Genomic DNA, 20,780 nt, shown 5'->3' with positions numbered 1-20,780 from the left:
CCATACCTCTCTTCCCAGCCAGAGCTGGGTACCTCTGCATAACACAGATTTTCCTCCCCGTGGCTCAGTTGCACAGCTATTTCCGGGCATGTGTTCCCACCTACTTCACGATCGCGGCTTCCACATCCTCTAGGCCCTGATCTCTGTCCTGTCCTCTCCACGCCCTTTCTGGGGAAAACCACGGGTAGTTAGTCAGAACAGGGCTGGGGTAGGGAGGTCTGGGATGCACCCGAACCAGCTGAACCAGGCTTTTTCCCTTTCCTGGCCTCAGGATGGTGAGATGGTCCCCTTCGGCTTCGACAATCAGACCAAACACTGTCTGCGGCGTCTGGGGAAACGCTACCAATTCCAGATCCAGGACCTGCGGCCCGAGGACGCCGGCCTGTACCAGGTCATGGTGGAGGATGTCGTGGTCTTCTCCACTGAGCTCGAGGCCCGCAGTGAGTGTGGAAGCTGGAGAGAAGTTAGGAATGGGGTCCGTGCCATGCCGCAGTGGGAGGAGAGAGAGGACTGAGGGGAGGGATGCACCCCAGGTCCTGTCTTTTGTTGGTTCCAGCTGGGCTCTACTGGACCTAGATGCAGACATGTATTATGTCCCTGCACACAGCCCTTCTGCCACAGCAACTTGTTTTCAGGTCAGACATAGACTGGTTTCATGGCCTCTCTCTGTTGTCTACTGGTGTGACACAGTTCTTCCCCTCAACCCCCAAGTGACGATCCCCAGCTGGGTTAGGCTCCACTGTGAAGAACCTCTTCCTGATCCCCCAACCCCACTCTAGAAGCTGCCCTTCCTCTCTATGGCACTCTGACTCATAGCCCAAGGACCTGTGTGCCCACATCATCCACAGGGCACCTGACAGCCCGAGGGGCCTCTTGGAAGGGCAAGGAGAGGCCTGGGGGAGGAAGTTTCAGGCACTCAGATGATAAAGGTCACAGCTGAACTGGGCACCAGTGGCTCATACATGTAATCCTAGCGATTGAGAGCAGGAGAACTAAGATCAGCCTGAACAGAAAAGCTCTCAAGACCTCCTCTGAAGCCCTAAATGGAGGCAGTAGCAAGAACCTACCATCCTTGCTACCTGAGAAGCTGAAGTCAGGAGAATCACATTCCAAGCCAGACAGCGGTGCACACCTGTCATCCCACCTACAACAGGAAACCGAATAGATGAATCAAATTCCAGGCAAGCCCAGACAGGAAGTAAGACCCCAGCTCAAACACAACCAACACAACAAGGGCTCTGGAGGCATGACTCAGCAGTGGACCTGTCTAGCAAGCACAAAGCTCTGAGTTCAATCCCCAGTACTAGAAAAAAAAATATGAAGGTAGATATTTGGCAGAAGTACCCAGAAGGCCTGGAAACAGCATGGTGTGGGCAGAGGAGTAGGAGCTTTGCAGTCAGCAAGGGCCAGGTGTGAATCCTGGACAGAACACCAAGATGCCCGGACTTGGATTCATCCATTAGGTGTTCTGGGATGCCAGGTGGGGACCAGACTGGGGCAAGTCATTTAACTTTTAAGCCTCAGTTTCCTTACGCATAAGAAGTCATTAGGAGACGATTATGGGGATTCCCAGATTGCATACATTAAGCACTCTCAGTGTCCTGGGTCCTTTATATGCCCACCTGAGCCCCAGACAGAACTTGGTGGTTTAGGATTATAGCATGATACAGCTGAAAACCTTAGTGATCACAGCCTAGTTATATCCCCTCATTTTACTTGTGGGGCCACTGATCCCCTGGGGAGGGAGGTAAGCAACTGAGGGGATACACGCATGCTGGTCCACACCTGGGTGTCTAAAGTCCAGAACTATTGTAGCAGGTGTCTCTCATACTGCTAAGCAGACACCCCCCCATTCTTGCTTCCCCTGCAGCCATCCCCCCCAGAGTGGTGGTCCCTCTGGCTGAGGCCCGCTGTGAGGAGCAGGGAGATGCAGTGTTTGAATGTACTCTCTCCAACCCCTGCCCCAACGCTACGTGGCGTTTCCAGCATCGGCCATTGAAGCCCAGTGACAAATACGAAGTCTCTGTGTCCCCTGATGGGCTGACTCACCGGCTGGTGGTGAGAGGGGCCTGTATCCCAGACAAGGGCCTCTATTCACTGGATACTGGGCTCTACATCTCCAGTGCCTGGCTGGTGATTGAAGGTGAGTGGTTACAGCTCTACTTCACCCTGCTATCATCAAGGTAGGGCCTTAGGATTTGGGGGGGGGGGTTAGGTTTTTGGTCAATGGTTTGTTTTGGTGTTGGGGTTTTTTGGGGGGGGGTCTGGTCGTGGGGCCTGAACTCTGGGCCTGGGCGCTGTCCCTCAGCTCTTCAGCTCAAGGCTAGCACTCTACCACTTGAGCCACAGCGCCACTTCTGGCTTTTTTCTTTTTTGTTTAAGTGGTGCTGAGGGCCTCATGCATGCAAGGCAAGCGCTCTACCACTGAGCCACCTTCCCAGCCCAATGGTTTGTTTTGGAATGATTCTCTTCACTAGGGAGGAATGAGGAAGGTTCATTAGATCTATTTTTTTTGGGGGGGGGCGGTTGAGGTGGAGCTTGAACTCAGAGTCTGGGCACTATAACTTAGCTTTTTTACTCAAGGCTGGCACTCTACCACTTGAGCCACAGCTCTGTTTCTGGCTTTTTTTGGTTGTTTAATTGGACATAAGAATCTCACAGACTTTCCGACTCAGGCTGGCTTTGGACTGCGACCCTCGGATCTCAGCCTCCTGAGTAGCTAGCTATTCTCGGCTCACGTCTGTGTAGTTTGCTGGTGGTGTGCTCTTGTGAGGTTGTTCCAGTAACCTAATGGGACATACCGGTGCCCTTCCCAGTCAATCAGCTTGCTTCTCTTCCGGGGGAACAGAGGGCCAGCAGGTGCTTTGGCGTGACTGATCAGGGGTTGCGGTCTTTCTCTTGTCTCTCCCCGGGGGCGATGCCCTCCCACGTGGACATGGATAATACCTCATTGAAGCTGGGACAGATAAAGACCCTCAGACCACACGTGCTGACCACCAGCTACAGACACAAGCTGCTGAGACATCAGCAGAAGACTCCGGGGATACTAGTGACAAGGGAAGAAAACTCAGAGAGCAGGGTTCCGCAAAGGAGCCCTTTGGGGGGCCTGGACTTGCCTCTGGGCTCCAGCTCACAGTGGACGCAGACAGAGATGGCTTTGGCAGGCATAACGACTCCCTGATGGGGAACGGAAGGGGAACGGACACAGCCTGGGGACTTGGGCTGGAGAGAAAGGGCTTTCTAGAAGCAGGAGACAGGGGGGACAATGCCCCCCATGGAAGCCCCTATCGACAGGGAGAGGGCTCAGAATCAGAGAGAGAACTGGGCTTCATGGAAAGGCAACTTCAAGGTTATGGCAGAGACCGCGACGGGGACAGAAGCCAGGGCACCGCAGCAGGAGGTTGGGAAGCTGGGTCCAATCACTCGCAGGCTGGAAAACTGGGGAGCAGCTTGGAAGGAAAGGAATCCAGAAAGGGCAATGGCAGCCATCTGGGCAGACATGGACAGGACCAAGCTGGAATAAGAAAGAGGGCTCTGCGGGGATCCCAGGCTGATCCTGAGGGGAGTTGGCTGAAGCAGGAGGGGAAGGAGATGTTCCAGGACAGCCGTGAGGATGAGATGGAAGGGGAGCACGGGCTGAGAACGGAGAGGGGCGGAGGAACCACCAGGGAAAGGTGTGGCAGTGCGGTCAGCCTGGGGGAAGCTGGAGGCAGCAGCTCTTCCGAGCTTCTTGGAGGAAGAGGTTCCAGCAACCAGGCAGGCATGAGCCCTGAGTCCTGTGGCTCTCAGGGAGGTAGAGAAGATGGTCATGGAAAAGCCAGGGTCTATTGGGAGTTAGGGGAATGTCCAGGACAGACATCTGGAAACAGAAATCTTTTGGGGAGCAGAGGTCTTGAGGTCACAGGTAAGGGATCTCTGCCAGGGGCAGATCAGCAAGGCGCTGGGACTGTAGGTGGAGAAAGGAGTTATACAACTGGCCCTGGAGGCCCAGGAGATCTCAGGGAATGGGAAGATGGCCTGCAAGGGATCCAGGGGAAATATGGCCAGGACACAGGTGGGGCCTTGGGCAGAACAGGGGTTGGCTCCCCAAACCTCCAGTCTCCCCAGAGCTGGGCAGCACAGCAGAAGGGACCGGGAGACCCCAGCAGAATAGAGTCTGAAAGCACAGGTCCTTGGGATGACTCGTGGTCCAGCCTCAGGGGGACTGGGACCCACTTTGGGACCAGAATGAGACCCCCTGGTGGAGAAAAGAGCATGGACAATGCCCAGGTGGATGCTGCTATGGAATCTGGTCAGGGAAGAGAAGCCAGAAGCTACGGGCTAGTCAGGTCTTCAGGCCTGGGGACTCCGAGATCTGATGGGACACTAGGAGACAGGGAAGATATAAGAGATCCAGGGGCAGTTGGGTCTGGACTGGATTTCTGGAACGGGACAGGGAGCTCCAGAGGAGAAGGATTTAGAGGAGAGACCAGCCATCAGCGTGGCTTAGGAGGGCCAGGGGGAGTGGAATCTGTATATGGAGATGGCAAAGGCTATTCTAGGGGAACAGGTCCTGGCAATGGGGCCTATTACGGTGACGGCTCAGTGCTGCCAGGAGAAGCAGGGTCTGCTCATGGTGTGGGTGGTAGAGTCTCCTCTGGGGCATCTGTGGGAGCAGGGTCTGAGGAAGGGAGTGCTTATAGGCATGGTTCAGGGGTTCTTGGGGAAATGTGGTCCAGAAACAAAGATCACCATAGCAGTGTAGGAAGGGGGTCTGGGATTGTTGCAGGGGATGAGAATGGCTTGGGGGGTCCCGAGGGAGTGCCCATGGAGGGAGCCCGGATGTGGGATGCATCCAGAGGCTGGGGACCAGCAGGCCCCGGGAGAGGGCATTGTCCTGGCGATGACGTGGGGAGCCCCGGGACAGTGGGTTCTGCGGGTAGAGATGGTCTCGAGGCCTATGGAACAGCAGAAATGGCTGGGCAGGGACATGTGGGAGCAGAACCAGGGGCCTCTGGAAGAATAAAGTCTTGGGGTCAAACTAGGGGTGATGGGGACTCCAGAGCTTCAGGGGCTCTGGGGTCCTCTGGCAAAGGGGGCTGGGAAGATGGTACTGGGAGTCCAGGAGCCATGGATCCAGGTTCTCTGAGGGTAAGGGGCAAGGAGACTGAGGGACACGGTGCCTGGACATCTGGGGCTGGAACTGTGTATGGGGATCATTCCAGACCCCCAGCCCCTTACACTGGGGCTGGATCTGAAAGCGAGTGGGTTCACGGGTCTGGAGAAGGGGTGTGTTACAGGGATGGGTCTGAAGTCCCAGCGCCCCAGGGACCTGGAGACAGAAGGCTTTATGGAGGAGGGCCAAGAAGTCTGGGGCTTGGGAGAACAGGGCCAAAGGGTGAGGGGGGCATTAGCAATGGCCCAGAAGGCCTCCAAGGAATGGGACTGGCAGGTGAGGCAGCTCAAGGGAGCGGTACTGGGGGTTCTGGGACAATTCCAGCAGGGAGTGAGGCAGGCTACAGGGGTGGCTTGGAGCATCCTGGGGGCGTTTTGTCACGGAATGAGATGGACGTTCAGGGTGGCACTGGGATAGCTGGGGGAAGAGGGTCAGAGAGGGAGTTTGGTCATAAAGGAGGCTCAGGACGATCTGGGGAAACAGAAGGTGGACTGCACTATGGAGATGGCACAGGGAAGATTGGAGGGGCCGGCTCACTGGCCAGAATGAAGCATGAGGCTGACCCCAGAGACCGCAAGATGGTGGAACCTGAGTCTGGATACTGGGCAGCATCAGTGGGTCCCACAAGCTCCCAAGGTGGTCCAGAGAAGAGCAGGGGCATGGGGTTTGCAGATGGGACTGGAGCGGGGGTGGGCTCTGGGGTAGCCGGGATGCTGGGTGCTGCAGATGGTGCAGCACGCGGGGACAGCTCTGTGGGCCCAGGGTGGGGCACTACGAGTAGTCATGAGGGTTACGGAACCTCCGGGATCCACGAAGCCTTCGGGGCTATGAGTTCCCGGGGTTCTGGGATCCCAGGGGCTCCTAGAGACAGCGGGACAGCCAGGGGAGAGGACGGCTCTGCAGGTCAGGCAGGAACTCTGGGGTCATCTAGCCTTCTTGATGGCAGGGGTGCAGCAGAGGGTGAGGCACGGGCAGGGATCGCGGCTCCAGAGTCTGAGCAGAAACGGAACTTTAAGGAGGCAGGCTCAGGGCCAACACACAGGAGTAGAGTTGCTAGCCAGGGGGGACTGGCACCTCAGGATGCTGGGGACTCACTGCTGGGAGACAGAAGGATGGGAGCAGGTTCTGGGAGCACACCAAGGGCAGGTCAGATTGTGGATAGCAGCTCCATTCCAGGGGGTAGCAGCAAGTCAGTATCAGGGCCCGATGAGGTACAAGGGATGAGCCATGCTTGGGCCCCAGGCTGGGAAGACCAGGGGTTTCCTGGAGGCAGCACTGGGGCTGTGAACCAGCTCTCAGGCTCCAGTTCTCTGCAGAAAAACGATTCCTCCTTCAGGGGAACCAGCAAGGGGCCTGGAGGCTCAGGGGGTGGAGGAGACGCAGGTCAGGGGGCTGCTGGTAGATGTCAAGGCCCAGGCCCCACTGAATGGGGGGATGGCGTCACCCCAGAACCTAGGGGTTCAGGACCACAGGGAGCCTGGAACGGCTTAGACAGTCCATTTGGCAGAACAGGCTCTGGAGGAAGATCAGGAGGAATTCAGGGCTCACATTCCCATCTGAGCAAAGGACAGGAAGGAGAGAAGCCCCTCAGAGAGCAAGGTGCCTGGGTGGATGAAAACGGGAAAGGTCCCTGGGCCTTAAAAGAGTATGGGGGACTGGCAACAGAGGAGTCTGGCAGGTCAGGCAGGAGGCCTGGCCCCTACAGGAACAGGTGGTGTCAGGCACAGTCGAGAGGCGAGTCTGGGGCAGCTGAGACTGGTAGTGAGGACGGAGGTCACCTCAGGGAGACTTGGAGTGAAGATGGGAGCCGGGGACCCCACAGACATCTTGACAGCCGGAGAGGTGCCAAAGAGGACGGACATGGTGTCTATGGCAAGGGGAAGGATGCCAGCCAGAGCCCCAGATCCAGACACAAAACCAGCCCTGGCAGTTCTTCTACACAGGCCCGAGGTAGGTATTACTAGCAGGGCTGATTCTACAAGGGTAGAGCCAGGGTGGGGTCAGGGAGGGGGCAGTACTTCCTGGGTCAATTCTAATTCTGTTTCCAGTCCAGAAATTTGGCCCTGCCAGTACCCTGGTGGAATCTCTTCCAAGTTCAGGAAGAACCTCTTCCTCCTTGTGCTGGTGGGATTCGGGCTACGTGAGGCTCAGAGATCTGCTGGGTACTTGGCCTTGAGACCCCAGGTCCAAGTACCATAGTGTTGGCTTAGCTCTCTGTGGGTGACCCAGACCCCCAACCTGCGTGGCTCGGGTGGTCTCTGTACCTCAGATCTCAGCCTCAGCCTAGGACCTGCTGACCCAAAGGAGAGATTGTCTTGGTCACTGACCCAAGCTCAGGTGGCAGGACCGTAGTGACTTCCCAGGGTGCACTGCAGCTCAGGGATGGAAGGCTGGGCCCTGGGGATTCCTTCTGTGTCTCTCCAGGCCCCATGAGCCACTTCTCTCAGGGCCTGGCTGACACAGAGGTGCAGCAGGGGGAGACTGCCACACTCTCCTGTACCCTCAATCGCGACCTGGGACCCGGCACCTGGTTTAAGGACGGAGTCAAGGTACTGGCCCCTCTCATGGTTTACCAGCTAATGCGGGATGTGGGTTGGAAGACAGAGGCAGAGCAGGGAATAAGGTCTGCGTAGAGGCTTTGCAAGACAGATTATTTCGTTACTTGTCTTACTAGTATACCCATCTGGGAGAGGTTTAAATAGCTAACACATTGGTGTGTTTAAAATGAAGAATTTCATCGTCATTGTCATCATCATCATTGTGCCACTGCGGATGCTCTACCAATTTAGCCACAGCTCTACTTCTGGCTTTTCAGTGGCTAATTGGAGAATATTCTATAGACTTTCCTGCTCAGAATGGCTTCAAAATGAAATCCTCAGATCTCAGGCTCCTGAGTAGCTAAGATTATAGGCGTGAACCACTGACCTGACACCCAGCTTTAAATGCTGACTTTTAAATGAAGGTCTATCCTAGTCACTTCTCCCATGACACGCCCCTGTTCTACTACTATACAAATGCCCCCTCCTCTACCCACACCTGGCTCCTGCAAAGGCCTCTGGGCACCCCACTGTGAATCAGGGGGCTCACCCGTGTCTGCACAGCCCTCTCTCCAGTTACACCCACCACCTCGGGAGAGAGGTGGCACTGTGATGTCAGCCAGATCCTCTGCAGATGCCCAGATCCTTGGGCGCACCCCTTGTTCCTGCTAAGAGTCCCACCCTCACAGTGGTCTCGTGACAGCTGAAGGAGGGGTGGGCATGGTCAGAGTGAACATGTGTGGCACTTGAGCATTCTGTTCGGACAGCTGTTGTATGGGTGGGGAGTTCGCTGGTCAGCAGAAGCAGGGGAGGGGTGGGCCTGACCGTTTCTCCTATGGTCTCCAGCTCACTGCCCAGGATGGGATCATCTTTGAGCAAGATGGGCTTGTGCACAGACTCCTCCTCGCCCACGTGCAGGGGACCCAGGCCGGGAAGTACACCTTTGTCGCCGGCGATGAACAGAGTGAGGCCACCCTGACAGTCCAGGGTGAGGCCCAGCCCTGCCCTTCCCTGCCCCAAAGTCTCTGCACCACCTGATGGACTCCATTTCTAGAGGCCTGGATTTGTGATGGCTCTGTAGACTTCTTAGTCTGCAAAGATGATTTAGGAATGCAAACCTGGCCCTCCCCAATCCCAGCATCGTATTTCCTTCCTTCCTTGCCAGGAAGTGTTTGGTGAGGTCTAAAACCCTGGTCCTTCCTGCTGCAGACAAGCCCGTTCTCGGAGGACTTCATATCCTTTGCCAACCTTCTTCCTTTTGGACTCCTCTTTCTGCCCTCCCCAGGGGACTTGGGCTCCATCTGTTTTGACCTTCCTGTTTTACTTTTTTCCCCTAGATCCTCCCACCATCGCTCGGGATGTGACAGAGAAGCTGAGGGAGCCACTGCTAGTCAAGGCTGGGAAGCCGGTGGCTGTCAAGATCCCCTTCCAGAGCCGCCTCCCAGTCCAGGCTGCCTGGAGGAAGGATGGGGCCGAGGTGGTGGGCATGGGTCGGAGGGGAGCGCAGGTGGCCCTGGGGGATGGATTTACCCGGCTGTGCCTCCCCAGCGCGGGCCGGATGGACAGTGGCCAGTACGGCGTGACGCTGAGGAGCAACGGCGGCTCTGTACAGGCGGAGTTCATCCTGCAGGTCACAGGTGCCAGCCCCAGCCCTTCTCCCCAGCTGTGGCTGCAGGGTCCCGGATCCTCCATGCCTGCCCAGGCAGAAACCAGAAGCGGGCATGGTCTGGCTCAGGTCCTCATTTGCATGCTGTTTAAGCCCCAAAGCCTCCCCTACTTGGTCCTCACAAGAGGCAGGAAGAGACTATTTAGGCAAACTGCTGAGCATGGCCCCTGCCAGGGGAGGGCCTGGTTGTGCTTCTGAGAGCCCTAATGCACTGGGCCCTTCGGAGGAGGTGATTGGGGTGGCCTGGTGCCCCCCTCCCCACTCACCCAGATTCCATGGGACCAAGTAGAATAGGACTGTCGCATCCAGAGGGCTGAGCAGGCAGCCACCTGTTCCAACACTGGTGGTGAGGCCAAGGCCCAGACTGGGCCATTCCCTGGCGGGCGGGCACGGGTGGAAACGAGGGCCACCTGGCTGTTTCAGGAACCGTGTGTGGGCCCCGTGGGTCCTGCTCAAGGTTCTTGGGCAGTCCAACCCCTTGCAGGCTTATCCTCGGCTTCCCTCCAGCTTCTCTGACCCCTTTTTCCTCTCCATGGGCCCCAGACAAGCCTCAGCCCCCACAAGGCCCCCTGGAGGTGCAGCATGACCAGGGTGCTGGTGTCCGCCTCTCCTGGCGGCCCCCCCGGGATGACGGGGGCTGCGCCGTGGATCGCTACGTGGTGGAGAGGCGGCAGGCCGGGAGGAGCACCTGGCTGGCGGTGGCTGAGCTCCCCGCCCACAGCACCACCTTCACTGACACCCGCGTGGAGCAGGGCAGAAAGTACGCCTTCCGAGTGCGGGCTGTGAGCTCAGAGGGACCTGGGGAGGCCCTGGAGTCTGAGGAGGTGTTGGTGGCTCCCGATGGTGAGCATCACGCTGGGGCAGGGTGGAGGGGGCAGAGGGCATTCATGGGCTCGTGGGTCCTGCACTAGCCCCCAAGACTGAGGGGAAACAGCTTGTACTTTGGGAGGGGGTGGGGGGCTGCAGGCCCTTCTTGAGTCCAGCAGAGACTCTCCCTATGGTTCATATGGATTCCAGCATCCAGGTCAAGACATGAGATTTCTAGGGTCTTCCAGTCTAAGGGGACAAACACACCTAGTGGCTTCTCTGTGAGCCTTGGTGGAACTCGGTATCTCTCCTCACCAGCTAGCCTGGCTCTGGAGCAGCCGATCAGAGGTGTAGGCTAAGGGTCCTGGAGGACTGGCTTTAGGCTTATAAGACAGTACCTTCTTTCCCCCTCATTCCTGCCCCGCTCCCCAAGAGCCAGAATGATGTCCCAGAAAAGGTTAGCTCAGCCCTGACACTGGAGGAAAGGACAGGGAATGGCCCTGTCCCTGGAGGCCTTATGTCTCCTGCCCCAGACCCTCCCCACCACACAGCCTCAGCCTCTAGCTGACCTTCTCTCTGACCTCTATGCCCAGCTGTCCCAGGGCCTCCCTCCACTCCAGCCATCCTGTCAGCCTCCAGCCAGAGCATCACTCTCACCTGGATAGCTCCTCGGGGCCCGGGCAGCGCCCACATCCTGGGCTACCTGGTTGAGAAACGCAAGAAGGGGAGCGGCACGTGGACAGCAGTGAATGACCAGCCCATGCCTGGTGAGCAGGCCTGAGCCGGCGCAACTCATTGTCTGGCATCCAAAACCCTTGGCGTTTTCAATCCCGATTGGTTTAATACAGTGGGTTTATCTGCTTTGTCTGCCCCACATGCTCTGCATGAGAGACATTGAGCTATGCCTTGCCATTGTTTGTTTGGTTTTTTTTGTACTGGTTCTGGAATTTGGACTCAGGGCCACAGCCCCGTCCCTTAGCTTTATCTGATGCTCTACCACTTGAGCCCTATCTCCACTTCTAACTTTTTGGTGGTAAATTAGAGATAAAGAGGCTCACAGACTTTTCTGCCTAGGCTGGCTTCAAATCATGATCCTCAGATCTCAGCCTCCTGAGTAGCTAGGACTACAGATGGGAGCCACAGTGCCCAGCCAGAGCCAATTTTAATTAATTAGAGGCCTCCTGGAATGCAGTGCAAAGGGACCAGGGAAGCCATTAAACATCCTATTATGTACCAGGCCAATGACAACAACAAAGAATGATCTGGCAAAAACATCAGGAAAGCAGAGACTAAGGAAAATTGGCTTAGATGGAGTCATGGGCCCAGAAAGAGGCCGTTAGCTCTAGTTCTGGCCATCTATTCTAGATCTCAGTTTCCTTATCCGTAAAGTAGAAGGAAGGGTCCCCAGTCCTAAAAGCTAGCTGCTTTCTAAGATCAGAAAGATCTTGGGAAAGCCAAAGGATTGGGTGGATGCCATGGAGCCCGGAGTAACCCTTTCTGTTCTGTGCTCTGTGTGAGCCACAGAAGCCAGAGGACAGCTTAGAGCAGACTGAGACCCGGCTCCTGACCTCAGCTGTGCGGTGTGGAAGCTGTGCCTTTTGTGGCCTTGTATCGTCACGTGGGAAGGGAAGAGAGGAGCTAAGGGCATCCTTCAAATTCTGGCATTTAGTTTGCTTCATCTAACTATTGCAACTCTAAGGCAGAGTGAGCCCGAGAGATTAAGGCACTCGGTGACAGAGCTAGACAGGGACTGAGGCCCCCAACCCTGAACGCAGTGCGCTCCTCACCTTGGAGAGAATCGTGTCACCTGGCTGGTTGGATGCAGGAAGCATGTCCTGGACCCCAGGCTTGATTTTCTCCTGACCTCAGAGACGCCGAGCTCTCTCCCCATTCCTGGTCCCTCATGTGAGATATCCCCTTCTCAGAAAGGAAGTGCACAGTGACAGACCTGCGGCAGGGCTGCCAGTATGAGTTCCGGGTCACAGCCGTGGCTTCTGCAGGCCCCGGAGAGCCTGGTCCTCCATCGGATGCTGTCTTTGCTCGGGACCCCATGAGTGAGTAGGGCTCCACCCTGGATCGAGGTGGGGTGGGGTGGGTAGTAGGCATGCAGGTTTGGGTTCTGAAGGAAATGGTCAGAAGACTGGAGACAAGAAAGGGTTGGGTGGTCATTGGGATGGGGCTTAGATTAAGGGTCCTAAACTGACATGGAAAAGGCCTAGCAGTCCCTAGTAGGGACTAGAAGACTCCTCCCTCAAGGTCATGTCACTTACTTCGACCTCTAGGCAATCAGTCCCCAAGCTGGCCCATTGGTCCAGTCTTCTAACCATCCTCTCTCCCTGTCATCCCTTGGGGAAGCAGGTAACAGAAAACGCTCAGCTTCCATTTGCTATGCAATGGCTGTGAGTGGATGAATTGGGGGAGGCGGCTTGGGGTCTGTGCGTATAGTGAGGTAAAGTGCTGGAGAGAGGAAGGGTGAGTTCTAAGAGAAATCCTCAGTTCCCCCATAGGAAGGCCAATGACTGTCCACCCTGAGTGGCTGTCTCTGTTGAGGCAGCTGCCATTTCTGACATTCTCTTTGTGCTCGGCCAGGACCGCCAGGGCCTGTGCGGGATCTCCAGGTCATAGACACATCGAATACCAGCATCACCTTGAGCTGGGTGGGGCCAGACACTACGGATGGAGACCGAGCTCAGGGATATGTGGTAGAGCTGTGTGTCTCTGACAGTCTCCAGTGGAGCCCATGCCACGCAGGCACTGTGCCAGGCCCCACCTTCACGGCCAAAGGGCTCCGGCCCCAAGAGAGCTATTTCGTGCGTGTGACAGCAGTTAATGATGGGGGCTGCAGCCAGCCCACGGCCCTGGACACACTAGTGCATGCCATGCCTGTTACTGGTGAGTGAGGACCCCCTCTTGCCCAAGCCCTTCCTGAGCAGGGTCTCTGAGCAGCTATCTGTAGTCAGGATCTCCAATTTGAGTATCTCCTGTGTACTGCACACTGGGCTAGGAGAACCCTTTTCAGCCATGTTTTCTCATGAAAACTTTTAACAATCCTACAAGGTTAAAACTTTGATTCCCAATTTACATAGAAGGAAGACTGAGGTCCAAAGACACTTTGCCCATGGTATGAGGCAGAGCCAGGATAAAGAGGGTGACTAGAAGGCCTACCTGTTGCTGGGCTCAATGGTTCTTGTTCTGGGTGCCCTGTTATCAAAAGGCAGGTTGTGCTGACCTTTGGGCCTTGATCACGAACGCAGCTGATTCGTCTTTGACCTAAGCTGCCTGTGTCAACCCAACTGATTCTAGTTGTCACAGTGAAAATAGGAGACAAGTACAGTATAAAGCACAAATCCAGAATTTTAGAATCTTGTCCTGGCTCTGTCCATACTTTGGTATGTGTCCATGCAAGTCACTTCCTGTGTCAGACTGCTGTCCATCCCATCTGCAGAGCAGAAGAGCCAAGCGGTCACCTAACCTTCTCCTGCAGTGTCCTTGTCTCCTCTCCTGGCCTTCTGTTCTTCTGTCCCTACCAGCTCCTAGGTCTTCCCTAGAGTGGCAATTCTACCCACCCAGCCTTTCCTCTGCCCCTTGGGTGACCAGGGCTTGTGCCCAACTACGAAGGAAAGTGGCAAACCATCTTGTGTGTTCCAGTCTGTCCCAGGTTCCTCCTGGATGCTAGCACAAAGGATTTACTAACCTTCAAAGCTGGGGACACCATTCGAGTTCCTGTTTCCTTCGAAGTGAGTATACCTGGATGGGGGCAGGGAGGGGAACCCCAAGCAGGCAAGGCAACTAGACAGCCCTGGGGTTCTCTTTTCTTCCTTGCCCCTTTCTGATCCCTAGGCACTGACCTGGGCTTGTGTTGGAAATCAGGCCTGAGGTGAGGGCCAGGGCCCCTGAGTGGTCAGCCATTTTGCTACCTGTACAGTGTATAAATCCCTCTAGTGGTGTGTCTTGGTACTACACCTTCAAATTAGGACAGTTTTTCTATCTACATTCCTTAGTCTGGGAATTTGTGAGGTTTTCAGTATGGATAATTCTTTCTTTTTTGCTTTTTTTTTTTTTTTAACTTCAGAATGTAGTTTTGTACAAATGCATGGCCTGAGTTTAATTTTCAATGAATATCAATCCCACCTGACTCTCTACAGGGTATAACAGTAGAATGGTAGTTAAAAGCACAAGCTACCTGGGTTCAAATCCTGAAGTCATCATTCGCTAGCTGTTCGACTTTGAACAAATGCCTTAGCCCCTCTATGCTTCAAGTCCTTCATCTCTCAGTTGGGGAGGATAATAGTAACCTATCTCAAAATGTTCTGTTCTGAGGATCTGAGACTTTAACTCACTGAAAGCACATATATAAAATGAGCCTGGCATGTGGAAAATACCTCATATATGTTGTTGTTGTTGCTGCTGCTGCTATTACTACTACTACTATCTGGGTGAAAGCTCATAGTGGCAGAAACAGATTCAAACTCACACCTGTCTTACTCTACATTACATGATCTTAGTTCTTGGACTATACACCAACAATGATAATGACTACGAACTGTTTATTATGGTGGAGTCTCTGTGCTTTCCATGTACAGTCCTCAGCACACTCCCATGGAGTACATTATGATGAGTATCCCCAGATTGTCCAATATCAAGGGTCCCACAGGGAGTGGGAGGCGTGGTCAGTTAGTAGATAGACTGGCTTCTCCAGACCCATCTTGGTCATCCAGTCCTAGGCCAGGCCACCAAAATCCTCCCTCTCCCACTATGTACCTATTGCGGGGGTTCCCAAGTCACCTCCTACCTACTCTTAGGTACCAAGATGGGGAATAGTTCCCTCCCTGCAGATCCTTTTTCACTCCCACCCAGCAGTTCCTGTGTGAATGCAAAACTAACAGCATGGTGCTGCTCCACACTTCACAGCAGCAGCTGGTTGCTCACAGAATAGAATCCAGATGTCTGCATGGGTGTAATGTTGAGGGGCCTCCCCACCAGCCTGTTTCTCAGCAAGCCCATCTGCTTAGAGAACACCCCTTCTGGCATGTTCTTCTCATCATTTCTCCCTTGGGTGCAGCCTAAATGCCATGACTCCTACAAAACGTTCCTTTCCTCACCTTGTCCTTCTTCCTGTTTTCCAGGCTGCCCCCATGCCTGAGGTGAGCTGGCTGAAGGACGGCCTGCCCTTACCCAAAAGAAGCGTGACCACTAGCAAGGATGGCCTCACCCAGCTTCTGATTCCCGCAGCCAGCCCCTCGGACAGCGGCCGCTACACGGTGGTGCTGCGCAGCCTTCATGGGAAGGAGGTTGTCTATAGCTTCTTCATCAGGGTGGCAGGTGAGGCAGGCATGGTTCTGGGCTCACACCATGGTATGCAGGTTTCATCTGGCCTGGATGCAGACCATTCTCCCAGGTCTGGGTCTTCAATTACACCTTTTGATGAATCCCAGGCAGAAAAAGACATACTTAATCCCTGACCTCCAAACCAATGCACCAAAACATGTGACTAGAAATTGAGGGCAGCTAAACTGACCTCAGGCTTTGGGTCCAGCCAGAGAAGAATTCAGGCAAGAGGCAAACACAGCAGACATGCATGGTTATTGGAAAAGAAATACAGCAGAGAAAGGGAGTATGCGGCATAAGCTGTCTTGGTGAAGGGCCAGCCTGCTTTCTGCTTCCTGTAAGGTTAGAGCACCGAAGAGTCAGTGCCTCACTCAAACAGAGGAAACACCTCATTCTTTCGCCCGTCTGTCTTTTTCACTTTTTCTTTTTCTTTCGTGCTGGTTCTCTCCCCAAGCTTCTTTGGCTCAAGGCTATAGTGCTCTGCCACTTGAGCCACAGCTCCAATTCTGGCTTTTGAGGGGTAGCTAATTGGAGATAAGAGTCTCATGCAATTTCCTTTCCGGGCTGGCTTTGATCTGGGATCCTCAGATCTCAGCCTCCTGAGTAGTTAGGATCACAGAAGGGAGCCACTAGTGCCTGGCTAATCCTTGTGAAGCCCCCTGCCTCCATTTTATTGTCAGGCAGGTAGGTCTTGGTTTATCAGCTTACCCTGCCATCCTAGAGTTGTCTGGGCCTCAGTTCCCCTGGCCGCCTGCTTTTCTACTGTCTTGTATCAAGGCGACAACACTGCACCCTGTCCTTTGCACTTGGCCATGGGAGGAAGGCAGAGGGAAGGAGAGGGGTTTCCCTTGTCCTTCTGACTCGAGCGATCTGGAGTCGCTGTGCCGCCTCCCAGACCCCAGTTATTGCTCATTTAGCATTAATAAGCAAAGACATCCACACTGTAGCCCTGGCAAGGCAATGTGTGTCCTCTCCTAAAGAGACACCCACTGGGACCCCTGCCCAGGAAGAGTCCCTGGATATTCAGAAATAATGAAGCAGACCAGCAGAGAGAGAGAGAGAGAGAGAGAGAGAGAGAGAGAGAGAGAGAGAGAGAGAGAGAGAGAGAGAGAGAGAGGGAGAGAGAGAGAGAGAGGGAGAGAGAGGGAGGAGAGAGAGAGAGTATGTCCTAATTTTGTGAATGCTACCTTTGTCCATGTCCTGGGTCATTTTATCTAAAAAGTAAACTGAGTTTGAAATATTCTTCTGGAACCAGTCTTGTGGCAACTGGTTGCACTCTCAGCACACAGACTGTCAAGAGGACCTCTAAATCTAAGCCAGTCTGGACTCCATAGTGAGACCTTGTCTCAAAAACAATAAAGGGGTGGGGATAAGTTTCCCATGCTGTAGAGATAACTGTGGATCTCTGAAGAGCTCCCTCTGCCTCTTACTTGTCAGGCGAGGCTATGTTTCCCCAGGAGCCCCAGAAGACATAGGAGCTTGGTGGAGGACCGTCCCAGCAGCCATCTGGGGGCCCTGCAGTGTGGGTCCAATAGCCCTCTCTCTTCCAGCATGTCCTCAGGCCCCGGGGCCCATCTACCTGCAGGAGAACGTGCCCGGGACAGTGACGGTGCAGTGGGAGCCATCTCCGGACGAGGCCCGGGACGCACCCTTGCACTACACAGTGCTGGTGCGCTCCTCCACCCACAGCGCCTGGCGGGAGGTGGCTGACCGGGTCCACACCAACCACTTCACTCTCCTGGGAGTCCTTCCGGGTCACGAGTACCACTTCCGGGTGATAGCCAAGAATGACCTGGGGGCCAGCCTACCCTCAGACACCAGCCAGCCCTGGTTCCTCTCTCAGCAGCGAGGTAAGCATCTCCTGAGGAGGGAAGGGCTTAGCTGGCTGAAGCCGTGCGTCCCAGGTGGGTGGGAGGTGTGGAATGGGGGTCAATCAGGATCTGAGGAGAGGCAGCATCTTCTACCCCCTGCCGCCTGAAACCCACCAACGGTGACGATGATGATGTCCTCTGCGCCCTGGCCTCTGTGGGGAGGTGTGGGCGTCAGGGTAGATTCTCAGAAGCAGGGTGGGGTATAAGATAAGTAAAAGTTTCTCTGAAATAGTTCTCTGAAAACAAAGCATATTTTATAATCAAGAAGGTATAAACCACAAAGGGAAAAAAAAGCAGATTATAAAATCAACTGGAGTGATTTCAGGTGTATGAACTACAAATGTCTGCAAGAGCTGAGCACCGGTGGCTCATGCTTGTAATCTTAGCTACTCAAGAGGCTGAGATCTGAGGATCGAGGTTCAAAGCCAACCACAGGCAGGAAAGTCTGTGAGACGCTTTTTTTTTTTTTTTTTTTTCAGTCATGGGGCCTGAACTCTGGGTCTGGGCACTGTCCCTCAGCTCTTCAGCTCAAGGCTAGCACTCTACCATTTGAGCCACAGTGCCACTTCCGGCTTTTTCTGCTTATGTGGTGCTGAGGAATCCAACCCAGAGCCTCATGCATGCAAGGCAAGCACTCTACCACTGAGCCACCACCCCAGCCCCAATCTGTGAGACTCTTATCTTCAATTAATCACCAGAAAACTGGAAGTGGTGCTGTGGCTCAAGTGGTAGAGTACTCACCTTGTGCTGAAGAGCTCAGGGACAGCGCCCAGGCCCAGAGCTCAAGCCCCACAACTGACCAAAAAAAAAAAAAAAAAAGGTCTGCAAGGCTCTATCTCAACAAGGCAAGATTGTAGCTGGTTTTTATCTTGCTCTTCTGGATTCTCTATGTGTTGGTCCATAGTAAACATGTTAGCTTGTAATCAAAAGGTAGAAAGAATTTTAGGAAAAAGGATAAAACAATGAATCAAAAGGTGCAGATGACAGATGAAAAGCCCGGGTAAGTCTAGTACCCGGGGCCCATGTCCATAATCCTAGCTATTCAGGAAGCTGAGATCTGAGGATCTTGGTTTGAAGCCAGCCCAGGCAGAAAAATCTTTAAGATTCCAACTAACCAGGAACAACAACAACAGAAGGAGAGATGTGGCACACCTCAGCACTCTGAATTTTCTAGATCTTTCCTTACATTCTGACACTCCCCTCTTCTGCTGGTTTTCTCCACAGACAAGTTCACCGTGAAGGCTCCGAGCTACCGCGAACCTGACTTGAACCAGAAGCCTAGGTTCCTGGTGGGTCTGCGGCCCCACCTGCTACCTCCAGGCTGTGAGTGCCGCATGACCTGTGCCGTGCAGGGGACCCCCCGGCCTCGGGTCACCTGGTTCAAGAATGGCCAGAGCCTGGACGGAAACCGTGCGCTGTACAGCACTGACATGCTGGGCGTGTGCTCCCTCGTCATCCCCAGCGTCTCCCCGGAGGACAGTGGCAGGTACAAGGCTGTGGCGGAGAACCCGTTGGGCCAGGCTGTCAGCACCGCCACCCTCATTGTCACAGGTAATGATGGCTGCCCTGGCAGTGGACAGCGCTGGCAGGGGGAGGGAGGGAGAACCAGAGGAACAGCCACCTGCCTGCCTTCAGGAAGCCGTTCTAGAGCAAATGGACCAGGGACCAGGAGACCAAGATTCTCTCCCTGCTTCTGTGTGAACTCTGTTATTTAACCTGGCCACCATGGCCCCTCCCAGGGCCTTGATTTACCAGTTTGGAAAATAAGACATTTGGACTAGAATGACAGGGGTACTGCCCACTAAGTGTCCAAGTGTGGCCTTAAGCAGGCGGTGGGAGAATGACAGGCTATAGATACACGCAGGTGCACACCCAGATGTGATGCTGAGTGCTAGAAAGGCCAGCTCTCATTGGTCACCTCCTTTCAGAGACCAGTTTTTATTGGTCACCTCCTTTCAGAAGCCGGTCTTCATTAGTTATCTTCTTTCAGAGCCTGACTTTCATTGGTCACCTCCTTTCAGAAGCCAACCCTCATTGGCCACCTCCTTTCAAAGGCTGACCTTCACTGGCTACCTTTTTTCAGAGGCTGACTCTCACTGGCCATCTCCAAGACAAATAATATATGTTAATAAGAAAACATGTTTCTCTAGTAGTATTTAAAACACCGGACATTGTGAATAGTAAGAAATAAAAAGTAGCCCCTGAGCAATTTTAGTTACTCAGATTTGACCTTTGTGCCCTTCAGCACTAGACCAGGATATCCCTCTAGGACGTCTAGGCTAGGCTCCTAGGAAGCCATCCTCAAAGGCCTCAGCAGGAGGTGTGGTTGCTGATAGGCCAGGGAAGCTCACAGAATACTCAGTGGCTCAGGAAGGTTTGAGCCTGTGTCCTGCCCACTGCTGTAGAGCCTCCAGAACTGGTAACCCCCATACAACATTGCCTTCCCAGGGGGCAGGTGTGGGAGGGGCAGGACAGCTGGAATATCTTATCTTTGCAGAATCCAGCTCCTAGCCCTGCCTTGCCTGGGATGTCCCTGCCTGGCCATCGGATGGATGGTAGATCTCTGAAGCTTTACTTGGACACCCACACTGGCTTGGGGAGTCAGTTCTGAAGGATGGAGGCCATGCCCAGAGCCTCAGGAGCAAGGAGGCTTCTGAGGAGCAATGACCAGGAGGGTCACAGAGGTGGAAGCATTGGTTCTGAGCTTGAGTCACCGAACAAGATGTCTGAGGCCCTGTGGAAGAGTCTTCTCCACCTCTGGAGATGGAAGCCAGCTGCTGTTTATTAGGCTAAGCCCTTGGTGGGAACAGTAGAGTCTTCTGTGGCCATAGGAGGGAGAGTAAGGGAGAGGGGAGGACCGGAGTGAGGAGGAGGGCACTGAAGGCAGGGAGTATGGGGGCGGGGGGGCAGGGGGATGAGTGTTCATTGAAATTCTTCATTAAATTATCAGACTAAGAAGGCAAAACCTTTGCAGCTTAATTAATTGGAGGGCCGCCATGTTGGTGGGGAAACCCTAAAGCCAAAGCTTTATACCAGGTGGCTCCTTGTGGGGGGGACGGCTCAAGAAAAGACTGAGGTCACAGTTGGGCATTCCTGTAGGCCAGGTTTGTAAAGCTGATTGCCAGAAGGGAAAAGCCAAGAAAAGTCAGAATGTCTGTGTGGCAGAGAAGACCTTTCCCTCCTGGCCCAGGCCTCCACATGCCTCTGCCCCGCAGAAGCCTGAGGCTACAATCCTCCGCCCCTAGGCATTAGATCAGGGGGGACACAGGCAGGGATGGGTGTCTAGGGCTGCCTGGTAGGCCACACAACAGACCTGTCCCTCCCCAGGGCCTGACTTCATCCGGAATAGGAAGAATCACCCTCCAGGGTTCACGCTGGGGCCTTGTCAGAGGGGATGGAAGTTCCTCCAGGGCCTC

General features: G+C 54.5%; 2 protein-coding genes across 2 annotated transcripts in view; both read left to right on the top strand.

Moving 5' to 3' along the window:
- The window catches only part of LOC138840992 (immunoglobulin-like and fibronectin type III domain-containing protein 1), a 32,910-nt gene extending 12,999 nt beyond the window's left edge, over nucleotides 1–19,911 (top strand). Inside the window, exons 10-25 of the mRNA XM_070041428.1 lie at nucleotides 272–440; nucleotides 1,871–2,143; nucleotides 2,957–3,006; nucleotides 6,988–7,105; nucleotides 7,580–7,704; nucleotides 8,539–8,680; nucleotides 9,030–9,329; nucleotides 9,902–10,201; nucleotides 10,759–10,932; nucleotides 12,091–12,219; nucleotides 12,755–13,057; nucleotides 13,814–13,902; nucleotides 15,292–15,487; nucleotides 17,044–17,343; nucleotides 18,589–18,915; nucleotides 19,862–19,911. Coding sequence (XP_069897529.1) covers nucleotides 272–440; nucleotides 1,871–2,143; nucleotides 2,957–3,006; nucleotides 6,988–7,105; nucleotides 7,580–7,704; nucleotides 8,539–8,680; nucleotides 9,030–9,329; nucleotides 9,902–10,201; nucleotides 10,759–10,932; nucleotides 12,091–12,219; nucleotides 12,755–13,057; nucleotides 13,814–13,902; nucleotides 15,292–15,487; nucleotides 17,044–17,343; nucleotides 18,589–18,915; nucleotides 19,862–19,875 — 3,009 coding nt within the window. The 3' untranslated portion in view covers nucleotides 19,876–19,911. The remainder of the gene's footprint in view (nucleotides 1–271; nucleotides 441–1,870; nucleotides 2,144–2,956; nucleotides 3,007–6,987; nucleotides 7,106–7,579; nucleotides 7,705–8,538; nucleotides 8,681–9,029; nucleotides 9,330–9,901; nucleotides 10,202–10,758; nucleotides 10,933–12,090; nucleotides 12,220–12,754; nucleotides 13,058–13,813; nucleotides 13,903–15,291; nucleotides 15,488–17,043; nucleotides 17,344–18,588; nucleotides 18,916–19,861) is intronic.
- LOC138840984 (immunoglobulin-like and fibronectin type III domain-containing protein 1) lies at nucleotides 3,181–6,715 on the top strand. Its single transcript, XM_070041421.1, has 2 exons — nucleotides 3,181–6,538; nucleotides 6,663–6,715. Exons 1-2 carry the CDS (start codon nucleotides 3,181–3,183, stop codon nucleotides 6,713–6,715), a joined length of 3,411 nt encoding a protein of 1,136 aa, XP_069897522.1.
- Nucleotides 19,912–20,780: the final 869 nt, after the last annotated feature.

This window comes from Dipodomys merriami, unplaced genomic scaffold (assembly GCF_024711535.1).
Source record: "Dipodomys merriami isolate MVZ:Mamm:240054 unplaced genomic scaffold, mDipMer1.0.p SCAF_31, whole genome shotgun sequence".
In the NCBI taxonomy this organism is placed as follows: Eukaryota; Metazoa; Chordata; class Mammalia; order Rodentia; family Heteromyidae; genus Dipodomys; species Dipodomys merriami.
The sequence above is the reverse complement of the archived record's forward strand: the minus strand, read 5'-3'. Positions and strand labels throughout refer to the sequence as shown.